Source organism: Parasteatoda tepidariorum, chromosome 9 (assembly GCF_982258835.1).
Source record: "Parasteatoda tepidariorum strain Cologne lab strain chromosome 9, Ptep-v5.0, whole genome shotgun sequence".
Lineage (NCBI taxonomy): Eukaryota > Metazoa > Arthropoda > Arachnida > Araneae > Theridiidae > Parasteatoda > Parasteatoda tepidariorum.
The window spans coordinates 21,217,781-21,231,840 of record NC_141763.1 but is presented as its reverse complement, the minus strand read 5'-3'; the positions used below and the strand labels follow the sequence as shown (position 1 = coordinate 21,231,840).

General features: G+C 31.7%; 1 protein-coding gene across 4 annotated transcripts in view; it reads right to left on the bottom strand.

Annotated features, from left to right (window-relative positions):
- The window catches only part of LOC107444312 (Wilms tumor protein 1-interacting protein), a 48,843-nt gene that overhangs the window by 21,613 nt on the left and 13,170 nt on the right, over positions 1-14,060 (bottom strand). For all 4 annotated transcript variants that reach the window (XM_043050984.3, XM_043050982.3, XM_043050983.3 and 1 more), the window contains exon 2: positions 2,722-2,815. In XM_043050984.3, coding sequence (XP_042906918.2) covers positions 2,722-2,746 — 25 coding nt within the window. In that variant the 5' untranslated portion in view covers positions 2,747-2,815. The remainder of the gene's footprint in view (positions 1-2,721; positions 2,816-14,060) is intronic.

Here is a 14,060-nt window from a genome sequence, read left to right as displayed (position 1 = left end):
GGTTAAACTTCTTTCAAGATCGAATAAAAGAGATTATTTCAGTAGTTGAACATTGCCAAATTGTTAAATATACGGCATTTTTCACTAAACTTAACCTCCCTTCACATTCTGAATGCTCAGTTTACACGCGATGAAAAAGGGTTGCCAATTTTTATTTTCGAAAAAATTATTTATTTCTTCTTTTTTCTAAAGTGTCGTAAATATTTGCAGGAAGTAAAGAGCAGGAGTGTGCCAAGGTCTTAAAGATGAATCTTGAAAAACACAAAAGCAAGTGTAAAAATTACATATTTTTTCGTTTTGTCTTTTAAACACTATTTCTAACACAGTTCTTAAAACAACAGTACGTTAGAAATGCTTGATTTAAATATTTTTAAAGTTTATTTTAATATTTAATGTACCTACCACTTTAATTTGTAAACATATTTTATTATTAATTTTATTTCTCTTTATCAAGTTACATACTTCACAGTATTTCATTATATTGATTAAGAATAGCAACCCGATAGAGTGGTCGCTAGTTGTTAAACTAAAATCAAAATTTTGCTTATTTATTTGTTAAATAAATTACCTCTCTAAAGTAATTAAATTTTTATTTTAACTATGACAACAATTTTATTTCTACTTTATTTTCGAACCGTCGTTGATCAGCCCACTCGATTTTGAGTTTACGACCACCAATGTTTAACTCCGTGACCTTGTAATTTAGAACTCAATCGAGAAGAAAAGGGAACTCCTGGATCAAATATTGGGAGAAATTTGCTTTGATGGAGGATTTTTTCATCGAAGTAATCAGCATTTGCGTTACAAGGTGAGGAAAACTACGAAAACCTTTCATGGTTAGGTTCAGCAGTTTTAGCTTGGTTAGCCCATCGGCTAAGAGACTGTAACCCATGATCCGTTTACCACTGAGTATATTTTACATCAGCACTGTGGTCGGTGCTAGCCAAGAGCGGAATTTGTATCGACCAGCCACCACTGGGATTTGAACCCGGCTCACCTCATTGGAAAGCGACGTGCTATCCCTTAAGCCACCACGGCTCTAATGCCAATGATTGGCGACATTCCATTCTTAATGCCAAATGTTCATTTGTCTTGTGCTAATTGTTAGTAATTCTTGAAATTTATTGTTAGAATTAATTGTCTTGAATTAATTGTTAGTAATTTTTTAAATTTTGTTTTCGCCTGTAACGAAATTTCAAAAAAGTCTAACAATTATAACTTAAAGGGGTTATTTTTATAGACTAAATCGAATAGAGTATTTAAAAAAAATTCGATGCTTTCCGAAAAAGTTCGTTTTCGCGTCAAACTAAGCATATTCCGTTACAGTTACAACTAACTATTATGTATAATTTATAATTCAAAAGATTTCTTTAAGCTTTTGCTATAATTCGTTACAGAATGAAAATATGTTCTAACCGTTCTAAAGTTTCAACGGCGAACGCTCTTTTCATCCTGACTGCATATAATTATTTTTTTTTCCTAATAATATTTTTTATATTATTTCAAATTTTTTGACATGGCGTATTTGACAGATGCTCGTATTTTTGGAAAAATAATTTTTGAATATTTGAAGTGGTGCTAAATATTATGCCGTAGTATTTTTATTTTGATTATTTACATTTAATTTACAAGTTAATAATATTTTGTTATATGTTTTTTTTAAATAATAATCTGGGCTTTTTTCATTACGAATTGGAAAATTATATCCTAAAGATGTCATTTGTGGGAAATTATTGCACACCTGTCAAATTTTAAGCTTTTTAAAAAAGTTCATATTCCTATACCCCCCCCCCCACGAGTTGCAGGGAAATGCCGTTTCTTTCAATTTACATTGTACGCTGGTGCATCATCAAAATTTCGCCAATACCTATCCCGTTTTAGGGAAAGAATAGAGATTTTATGAAATGTGGTATTATTTGCATCAAAATATACTTAAATTACATTCATTTACAAACAAACAAAAAAAGTTCTGTGAAGGGAAAAAAATATTTTATTTAAAATATAAATGCACCATTGGCCAAATCAATGGACAAACCATAAAATCGAACACTATTTTTTTTTTTACGAAATATTCTTCATATTAATTTTATTTACATAACTTGCAAATTTAACCCATCGTAAAAACATACGATTAATCTCAAATGGAATAATCATACATTTCAAAAAGTCGAATTTGTCAATAACAGTCTCACGTTAAGAAACTAAAGCAGTTAAAAAAATTTTCAACGGAAAGTAATTTCTCCAGTTGAATTAATAATATTTTATAAATATTTTCAAAGCCTTAAGTAGCACAAATTAGTAAAAAATATGCATCACAGTCTTAATAATAAAATATTTATTGAAAGGTGCTTTTAAGCACTTTTGGTTGAAAATGAAAGGTTATATATATAGAGTAAAGGACAGATTGTCAATTTAAAAGTGTGAGAAAGCGTTTCGTTTTAAATAATAAATTAAGAAAAGGATTCTTATATATATATGCAAAAATAAAATCTTCCGAAAGATACTATATAATACTATTGGAGACTATACTATAGCGTTGAATTTGAATGCTGTCTAGAGGCATCGTTGAATGATTAATAAGAATAAACTTTGAAGAAGATTTCTTTGCAGCAAATTTAAAAATCATTAAAGAGTTAATCCTTGAAATGCTCTCTCAAATCAGTGGGGAAAAATTGAAGTAAAATAAAAAACAAAGTAATCTGGCAACGGCTAAATACGTACCTAGATAGCTTTGGCCTGTCGCCATTTCCTCAGCTGGTAATGAATCTGTTTCTCAGTGAATTTCAATTTTTATTTTTCGTTCGTAAAGACCCACCTGAAAATAAACAAACGAAAGGAAATAGATTTACAGAGCATGGAAAAAGATTTTTTTTAAAAAAAAGTTACAGAAAATTGATTCCAAACAGAGATAATCCTTGGCCATAAAGTGTTCGGATCCTGAAAATTGATAAATGTACTTCAAGCGCTGGCAGCTGCTCAAAAAAAGCAAACAAGTAAAAGAGAAGTTGAAAAATTTGCCAGTTTTATTCTTTCTTAAGAAGGATCACTCCGAATTTCATGTCAAGCAACAAGAGTGGTTGTAATATACATATTTTTGAGCTGCAAATTCAACAGATTTATAAGTTTTAAGCAATTTAGTTACGTTGTTGAAAAAATAATTATAAAATTTAGATTATAGGATTCGTAGAATATTAAACGCGCGAACTAAGTGTGGCTCTACGGAAATTGAACTGATAGCATGGCATATTGGTAAAATAAATAAATGAATCGCGCCATTAATGGTAGAAGTATAAAACTTGGTACACATGCACCGCGCATATGAAGCTTTAATTCTAGGGGGGAGATCACCTCAGATTTAACTCATAATAATAATAACGGACGTTCAGAATGACAAAATGCCATTTTTTAATTTTTTTTCATTGACGATTTTGAACAATATCTCCAAAAAAGAGACAAAATTTGATATTTTGTACTCACAGCTTTCTATTTTAATGAATATTTATGTCTCTTGAGGCAATATATGTCACCTGTTCGCTTCGCTCACCGATCCCCCCTATTACTTCTAAATCATTTTTGTTTCCTGACAAGCAGATTAGTGTATTTAGAGTATTATGTATTTATTACATTTTAATAATATATGCCATATTTAAATAATAATATATTTATTTAAACAAAGTTTTCTGGATTAATTAATGGTATGGATTAATTAATGCTAAAGTATATACACTTATTTTATAATTAGTCCAGTAATTATTTTGATAACAAAAACAAACTTGATGAAAGGGATTTTAACTCATATACAGAGACTGACTAAGGCGGAGGCATGCGGGGCAGTTTCCCCAGGCCCCTACATCACAAGGGGCTCCCAAATCGACTAGAAAGTTTACTTTACGTTTCCTTCTTCAATGAGCTTTTTTTTAAACAAAATATCAGTACAATCCGTCAGTTTTACGTGAGCTTCTTCATTTATCTATCGTATGAACACCATCTATATTTCGTAAATCATATCCTTCTAAGGCGGAATTCAGCTAAATTTTCACAATTACGATGGACAAATTTAGCCAATCAAAAGCCTGTATTTTTACGTATCGCAAAATGCGATATGTGCTTTTGGTTGGCTTAATTGAGCTATCCTAATTGCGTAAATTTAGTTGAATTCCGCCCTGAGGATATGTCATCAAGAATATGAATTTTTCGCAGCTAGATGACAAAGTTAACCCTTTTCAAGGCCGTGGTAAGTATACTTACCACGTTTTACCACTTTTAATTTAGGTTTCCATTTTTCAATAATTTCAACTTTCTTGAAGTGAGTGTGAATAAAATTGGTAACCATTTGTGTCTTTTAAAAAATATATAAAAGTTATAAAATACATAATTTCTTTTGAAGTTTGCAGCATTTAAGGAATTTATTTTATAAATAAATAAAAATAAAAATCAGTAAGTTCCTAATAGGTCGTGTTAAATATATTCACCACCAAAAAAATGGCATTTTTATAAACTAAATGAGTTTTTTTACTTTTATATCTATTACTGTTCTTAAAACAATTTCAATTCCAAAAATACTTTAATTTACCTTTACTAGAAATAAAGGGCCCGTTAAAGGGTTAACAATCGGAAAATTGGATTCGGTATGATGACATAGAATTGTCAGAAAATCAATAAAATGGACAGAACGATACTTCCCCTGACCATTGGAGGGGGAGGGTCTTAGTAGCTATTTTAGGTTCTAGTCAATTTTCTTGTTATCTATAATTAGGAGGAAAATTTAAATAGTACCTCCTTAAAGTTTGGTTCTTCATTACTGAAGTAGTAAAGCAAAGGTGGCCCCCCAAGGAAGTTTTTGCCCCGGGCCCCAATTAACTAGCGAATAAGATAAAATATAATTTTATTAACATTAAATTTTTAACCCGGCGTTGAACAGCCAACCCAATTCTGAGTTTACGACTATCAACCTTCAACTCCGTAGCCTTGTGGTTTGAACTCAACCCAGTAGACAAGGAAACTCCCGGATCAAGCGATGAAACAAACTATCCTTTGTACTGATAAAAGTTCATTTACAGTTTCTTTTTTTTGAATTTATTTTAGTGCCAATAGGTGGCAGCTTGAGTCTTATAACTTATAATAATGACAGTAAAAATAAACCTTTTTTCTGAACTTTTAATATTTTTTATAAATGTAATAATTAAGTTTTATTGTTAAATATTTTAATTTTAACTAAGAATAGATTAATATAAACCTTTAATTTTGTATACTTCACTTTTGGTTGGAAATTTAATTTGTAATATTTGTAATATTGTATGGTGGCAACACACTGGGTTGGATGATAAAATTGATGTTTTCAGAGAGTTCTGTTGATGTTCACGAGCTGAGGATGTGGTGAAAAGGCTCCTGGAAAAATTGTTGAGTATCCACATGAAGTGATAATATATTTTTTAGAATAGTGTAATACGTGCCTTTTGGTAAGGCATATTGGTTGTTATGTGGGTGATTAACGTAACCATAATATATGCCACATTAGTTAGTTAGTGCTGGTGAGAGGAAGCTCACGTCCAGCGGTCACACGTGGTAATCACTGATGTGTAGTTTGCTTGTTTGATGCTTGTCCCCTCGGACAACTATGTGGTATAATATTATATGGGGCAAGATGTTAGCCCGTGGTAATCACTGATGGTCAGTTTGCTTGTTTGATGCTTGTCCCCTTGGACAACTAATTTTTCATATGTATTCCTAATGAATGTGCCATTTTTTATAATTTTTAGAAATGTTTTTTTTTAATCAAGTCCCTTAAGGACTTAATCCTTTACTGAAGTAATCTAATAAACCCAGTATTTAATCTAATACCTTAGATAGCATTTATTTTTGTGTGTGATGAGGGTGTTAATTTTTACTTTGCAGATGAACAGGTAAGGTATCCCATGCTGGAGAATCGGTGGATCATTAATAATTAACTTAGATAAGGGAAGATATACACAACGCGATGTTTTTAATTTAGGGGAATAAACTATACTAAACGGCACAAATGGTGCCGTGACCTCTAGCATGGCTTAACCTTACTTGTTTATTTATTTATTTGTATGTTAATAAGACAATTATTTTAATTTTTGGTAATGGTGTTAGTCAGGTAGTAATTTGCATTTTAAAGTTGGTGTTGATTATGATTTATTTGATATATTTAGTGCAGCTACTTGTGTTTTACTAATATAATTTATTATATATTTATCTTATGCATTTTTAATTGTACATTACGATGGATAAAGATAAAACAGCTGTAGCTGGGGTGTTTGTTCCACAAACACTTAATGTAATGCATATTTCCTTGTTACCAACTTTTAGAGGGGAAGGGGGCATTGCTTTGTCTGAATTTTTAGAAAGGATAGAAGATGCAGCATCCCAATTTGGGTGGTCAGAAAGTGACAAAAGATTTGTGTTAAGGGACAGATTATATGGGGAGGCGAGGGAGCTGTTAAATGAAAATAGGGATGAAGCAAATACGTATGATAGTATGGTAAAAGTTTTGAGGAAAAATTATATAAGGCATACCTCACTTAATGTTAGCCTCTTTGATTTTTTGAATTTCAAACAACCAATGAATATGCCGGTTGAGCGTTTTGTAGCTCAAGCTACTTTAAAAAGTAAAACGTTAAATTTTGGGGAAGTAGGTAAGGAAGCAGTTGAGGTTCAACGCAAACATATGCTTTTGAATATGTTAAAGAGCAACATTAAGCCGGAAATCTTAAGAGGGGTATTAGCTAGAGACCCACATGATGTGGCAGAGTTAAAAAGGCTGGCTGTGTTGGAAGAAAACGCGATAAAGATGACAGCCAGTGTTTTGAATCCCTTTGCGCAACCGTTTAATGGTCAAGCAGAAGTGCAGAGACAAGAGGAGGTATATGCAGGGGAATCTACCCATAATTTAGCCGAAATATGCGACAAATTAACGGCACAAGTTATATCATTAACCGAAAAGGTGGATCAGTTGCAAAAATCACAACAAATGAGTTACCAAAGTTTTAAGAAGGAGAAGAAAAAAATAAAATGTTACAGGTGTAATATAGAGGGCCACATTGCCAGAAATTGTCGGGCTAAGTTAGAAAATAAAGGTTTAAACTGAATAGGGGCTCCAGGATAGCACAGCCTCAGGAGAGTGACCCCATGACAGTGCATGAAATTTTCATAAATGAGTCAGGTAATTTACCTACGATAAGGGTAGGGTTAGGTGATAAACAAAATATTGCTTTAATTGATACTGGGGCATCTATAAATGTAATTGAGGAGAAATATATTCCAGAGGGGGGCAATAAATTTAAATGTAACATTAAAATTAGAACAATTTCAAACAAATTGATAAACATTCAGGAGCAAGTAAAGTTAAAATTTATGATTAACAATAGTGAATATTTAGCAAATTTTTATATAACACCAGTTCCTATTTCAGATAAATTTCAAATAATCCAAGGTCAACCATTTTTACAAAACAATAAGTGTATATTAAATTTTAAAGAGAATTGTATGATATTGAATGATCAAAAAATTAAATTTTTGAATGTTAATAACATTTCTGTTACAGTTGTGGAGAATTTGAATCCTAATACTTATGGTTATGTAAACGAAAAGAAGGTTTTGCCTGCATATTCTGAGTGCATGGTTAGAGTCCAGATTAAAAGTCGTTTAAGTACATCTCTGATTTTGGCTGAGGCTTACAACGCAGAAGAACGACAATATGTGGTAGGTAGATCTGTTCATAATAACAATGATAGAATTTTGGTGAAAATTATTAATCCCACAGATAGAGATATTAATTTGAATAAGTTAACTAAGATAGTAGATATTTTACCAGTATTGAATCAAGAACAAGTTAAAGAAATTTATCAGTTTGAAGAATGTGATATAGGGGAAATTCCAGAGTCAGATTTAAATTGGGAGGAAACGTTTAAAATTGATCATTTAGATATAGTAAATCAGAAGAAGTTATTAGAATTTTTAGAAAAAAATAAAGCCGTATTTGCAGCATCAGTACTTGACCTACCTGGTTGTGATGTAGTTAAACATAAAATTGATTTAATTGATGATAAACCGGTTAAAAAACGACCGTATAGGGTTCCTTATCACTTGCGGGAGGAAATGAATAAACAATTGAACATTTTAATTGAGGCGAAAATTTTAGAACCTTCAGTTTCAAGCTTTGCTGCACCAGTTATGTTAGTTAAGAAAGCTTCAGGGGATTTTAGACTGGTAACAGATTTTAGAGGCTTGAATACAAAAGTGATCCCTGATACATACCCGATACCAAATATTTCAGAAGCCATTGATAATCTGGCTAGTGGGAGGGTATATTCTAGTTTAGATTTAATGAATGGGTTTTTACAGCAGATTGTCGTTGAGGAGGATAGGCACAAATTGGCTGTGACAACTCACAAAGGACTGTTTCAATATACTCGAACTCCTTTTGGATTAAGAACAAGTGCAAACTCATTTCAAAGACTTATGTCCTTGGTTTTATCAGGGCTAGACCCACTTAGTGTTGGGGTTTATATTGACGACATCATCATTTGCAGTGATACCATTGATAACCATTTTCCTAAATTACAGAATGTTTTTGATAGATTAATCCAAAATAACTTAAAGGTAAAACCATCTAAATGTACTTTCCTAACTGATACAATTAAATATTTAGGCTTTATTATTAGTAAAGGGCAGGTATATCCTGAAAAGAAGAATGTTGAGGTAATTAATAACTTTAAAATTCCTAAAAATAAAACTGATGTCCAATCCTTCTTAGGGTGCATTAATTACTATAGAAAATTTATTCCAGAAATTAGTAAAAGATCAGTTCACCTTACTAACTTAACTAAAGATAAGAGTAATTTTGAGTGGTCAAAAGAAGCTGAATTAGAATTTAATGATTTAAAAAATGCTTTAGTTCAAGAGCCATGTTTGTCTTTACCCGACATGAGTAAATCTTTTCATTTATATACTGATGCATCTAATCACTCTATCGGAGCAGTATTATCTCAGTTGGATAATGAGGGTTTTCCTAAGCCTGTTGCTTTTGGTAGCCGTAAACTAAAACCTGCTGAAACAAAATATTCTGTGACGGAAAGAGAGGCTCTAGCAATTGTTTTCTTTACAAATTATTATAGGCAGTATTTATTAGGCAAACGATTTTTTATTTACACAGATCATGCACCTTTAACTTCATCACTAAAATTTAAAGATTCGTTTAATCGAATTGCTAGGTGGACAGTATCTCTGTCAAATTTTGATTATGAAATAAAGTATTTGGCTGGTAAAAAGAATAGTATAGCAGACTTTATGTCTAGAAAAGTAGAAAATTCTGAAACGGTGAAAACTAATTTGTTTATGGGGGAAAAATTGAAATTTTGAGTAATTTAGCAGATTTTACCATGGAGGAGTTAATTGAAAAACAGCAGTTAGATAACTTTTGTAAAGAAATAAAAAATAATCCAGATAAAGTAACTAAAAGTAAGAATATTCATTTTTTTGTTGATTCGGATGGAATAATTAAGTGTGTTGATGTGAAATCTAATAAGGGTAAGGAGAAAATAGTGATACCTGTGAGTTTAACTAAGCATATTTTGGAAATCATGCACGATTCGAAAGTAGCATGTCATCCGGGTATAGGAAAAACTATTCATAAAATTAAAAATTTATATTATTGGCCAGAAATGGTAAAACATATTATTAATTGGATTAAATCATGTGAGAAATGTTGCGAAAGAAAGGCACATCAACCCAAAAATAAAGTTCCCTTTCAAAAAACTCCAATAGCTAATTATCCGTTTCAAAAGGTGTCATGTGATATTGTAGGGCCATTACCAACCTCCTTAAGAGGTAACAAATATATTGTAACGTTTATTGATTATTTTACGCGATATGTGGAGGCATTTCCTGTGCCAGTTGCAGATGGAGAGCACATTGCAGAAGCTCTTATGGAATTTATCTGTAGGCATGGGGTGCCCCAAACACTAATCAGTGACAGAGGATTAAATTTATTGAGTCAGGCCATGAAGTGTGTATATGAATCCTTTGGGATTAAAAAGGTAGAAATTTTGGCTTATAGACCCAGCTCAAATGGTACTATTGAAAGATGGCATAGGTCACTGGGTAACGTTTTAAGTCAACTGGTTAATGAGAGGCATAATGATTGGGATCACCAATTGCCTTATGCATTGTTGGTATTACGCACGACATGTCATGACTCAACTAAATTTTCTCCTGCTTACCTTGTGTATGGTAGAGAATTAAACCTACCTAGAAAATTTTTGGATAGCCCACCACCCTTTTCTTATTCTGATGAACTTGATTTTGCTAACATTTTGCTAAAAAACTTTCATAAAGTTTATAAAGAGGTTAAAGAAAATTTAGATAAGGCTGCAGATGTTAGTATAAATCGTAGAAATAAGATTAGTAAACAGGTGTCTTTTAAAATTGACGATGTAGTTTATTGGTTTAATCCACGGGTTAAACCGGGATTATGCAAGAAATTCAATAAACCTAATTTGGGCCCATATAAGGTGGTGGAGGTCATCTCCCCTGTGGTTGTTCGAATCCAACATAATAATCAACCTAATAATAACAGGTTAGTGCACATCGAAGACATCAGTCGTATGGAAAAAAGGCTGGATTGTCTTAACACCGACGATGAGAATAATGAGATTTTGCAAACCGTTCCTACACAATGTGAAGATATTTCTTCTTACCCTTACAATCTTAACAATTTGGGAGACAATATAACAAACAACCAATATTTTGGAGAAATGCAACTTTTACCTACTAGGGGGAGATACAATTTAAGACCTAGACAAAATGGTAGAGTTAGACATAATTAAGTGTTTTATGAAAATGTATATATGCTCTTGTAAATAATTGTTCATTTAATCATGTTCTATGAATTGTTGCTGTTTCAAAATGAATTAAGGAGATATTTGATATTGCAAATTTAAGTGTTATGCTGATTGAAATTGCTTGTATTAGGCCACAGATAATTTGCTTACCTGTTAAGGCAGTAATAGATATCATGGACTTATAGTGTCAAGACTACTCCGAGATATTTCATGTTAGGCAACTTATAATGTTGTGATTCAAGAATTTGTTATTTTTGTGTATATATCATGTGATTTGAATGATGATAATGTCACCGTGATGTTAAGACCCTCTTTTGGGGTACAAATGTGATTATAATGTGATATTGTCAGCTGTGGTTGTTTAGCGCGTATTATACTCAGGAATATTTTTGTGTTATTTGTATTGTTGTGGTATTTATTATATGTTTTGTGCTAATATTTGTCCTGACTGATACCAACACTTATGGTTATGATGTAATTTATTGTAATGTAATAGTAATTATTATGCATGTTTTTGTGCTAAATTTTGTCCTGGCTAGTACCATTACCTTGACACTTATGGTATAATGTAGTTTAATTGGGGGGTTGATATTTGAGGATTTAAATTTTTTTTAACTCATGTTAAAATTTAAAGATAGATTTTTTTTCTAAATGTTATTTAAGTTAATGAATGAAGGTTTGATTTATTTAAAAATGGAAGACATTAAATTTGATTTTTTTTTGGTGAATTTGGTTTTCTACTTATCTCGGCGCCAAGTTAAGGTGATTACCTTATTCACAGCTGAGCTGAATTTTGATTACATTCAGGGGAAGTTGAAATTAATATTTCGTTGTGGTGCTTCTTGTGAAGTGAAATAAGTTTTAGCTTGGCTATTTTTTTTTTAGGTGAATTTAATTATTAGGTAATTTGTAAGTTTTATATAGGTAATTTTTGTTACTCTTTTTTGTAAATTTCTTTTTGTTAAAAACAAATTTCTTTTTGGGACGGGGGTATTTGTACTGATAAAAGTTCATTTACAGTTTCTTTTTTTTGAATTTATTTTTGTGCCAATAGGTGGCAGCTTGAGTCTTAAAACTTATAATAATGACAGTAAAAATAAACCTTTTTTCTGAACTTTTAATATTTTTTATAAATGTAATAATTAAGTTTTATTGTTAAATATTTTAATTTTAACTAAGAATAGATTAATATAAACCTTTAATTTTGTATACTTCACTTTTGGTTGGAAATTTAATTTGTAATATTTGTAATATTGTATGGTGGCAACACACTGGGTTGGATGATAAAATTGATGTTTTCAGAGAGTTCTGTTGATGTTCACGAGCTGAGGATGTGGTGAAAAGGCTCCTGGAAAAATTGTTGAGTATCCACATGAAGTGATAATATATTTTTTAGAATAGTGTAATACGTGCCTTTTGGTAAGGCATATTGGTTGTTATGTGGGTGATTAACGTAACCATAATATATGCCACATTAGTTAGTTAGTGCTGGTGAGAGGAAGCTCACGTCCAGCGGTCACACGTGGTAATCACTGATGTGTAGTTTGCTTGTTTGATGCTTGTCCCCTCGGACAACTATGTGGTATAATATTATATGGGGCAAGATGTTAGCCCGTGGTAATCACTGATGGTCAGTTTGCTTGTTTGATGCTTGTCCCCTTGGACAACTAATTTTTCATATGTATTCCTAATGAATGTGCCATTTTTTATAATTTTTAGAAATGTTTTTTTTTAATCAAGTCCCTTAAGGACTTAATCCTTTACTGAAGTAATCTAATAAACCCAGTATTTAATCTAATACCTTAGATAGCATTTATTTTTGTGTGTGATGAGGGTGTTAATTTTTACTTTGCAGATGAACAGGTAAGGTATCCCATGCTGGAGAATCGGTGGATCATTAATAATTAACTTAGATAAGGGAAGATATACACAACGCGATGTTTTTAATTTAGGGGAATAAACTATACTAAACGGCACACCTTCTTGTGAGCATGAGCAAGACATGAACAAGAGAATCATGAAAACCTCCCACTGTTAGCCAGACGGCAAAGGGATTCTAACCCATAATCCGTCTACCGCTGACGATATTTTACGTATCAACCAGCCATCGTTAGGATTCGAATCTGGGTCATCTCATTGTGAGACTCTCACTCCATCTAATGAGCCATCGCGGCTCTAAAAGATAAGTTTTAAATAACTGAAAAAAATGTATACTTCCACTTTTCAAGTATATATTTATTTAATTTTTGTTTTCATATATAGATCACTTCTTGAGGTCAGGGAGAAATGGTTTCAAAAATAAATGCAATAATACCATAGATAAATTATTAAAAAAATCAACAATTTTTAGATCATAAATTCAAAATATCTATAAGAAGGTTAGAGACTTGTATTGAACTTTAGTACTAATTAATTACGTTAAATCTTAATACTAATTAATTAGAATTAGGTTGCGTAGTGGCCACACTCTCTTAATTTAATTACCGTCCTCAAAGACATATTTTTCGCCTTTGTTGATGAGTGTTGTATGAAATTGAACGTCAGTCGTATGTTTAGAAGTGAAAATTCTACCATTTTGATTTCCTATGAAAACTCTTGATAGCTGTAACCGTCATTTGCTCATCATATTTTTTTTCCTTTCCCAAACAAACAAAAACACAATCGATACGTTTAGTTTTTCTTAACAGTTAATTGTAACCGTGACAGAATATGCTTATTTTGTCGCAAAAGCGGACTTTTTGGGAAAACATATAAAAAATTTATTATACTTCCAGAGATGCCAACTTGCTCCGGACATCAAATATATATTTTAAAGTGGTAGTTTATCAATTGTGATTCTTGGATTAATAAATTCAATTTAGTAGATTTTTATCCACCACTATTTCTAAATAATTCGTAGGCTTATACGATTCTCCACTTTCGATATTTCTGTCAAGAATTCAAAACCTGATCTAGGAAATAAAAGAACTATCTATATACAAGCGATTGGACCAATTCTTACGTATGCTTGCCCAGCCCTCACTACTATAAGCAACAACCTAAAAAAGAAGCTATCTACAACTGAAGGTAAATTTTTACGCACAATGGCTGGCGCCCCAAGGGCGATTAGCAATAGATTACTCAGAAAAGACTTAAACATTTATAGCTAAATTGACCACAAAATTTTATGGCGCCGCAAAAACATGCACCACATCA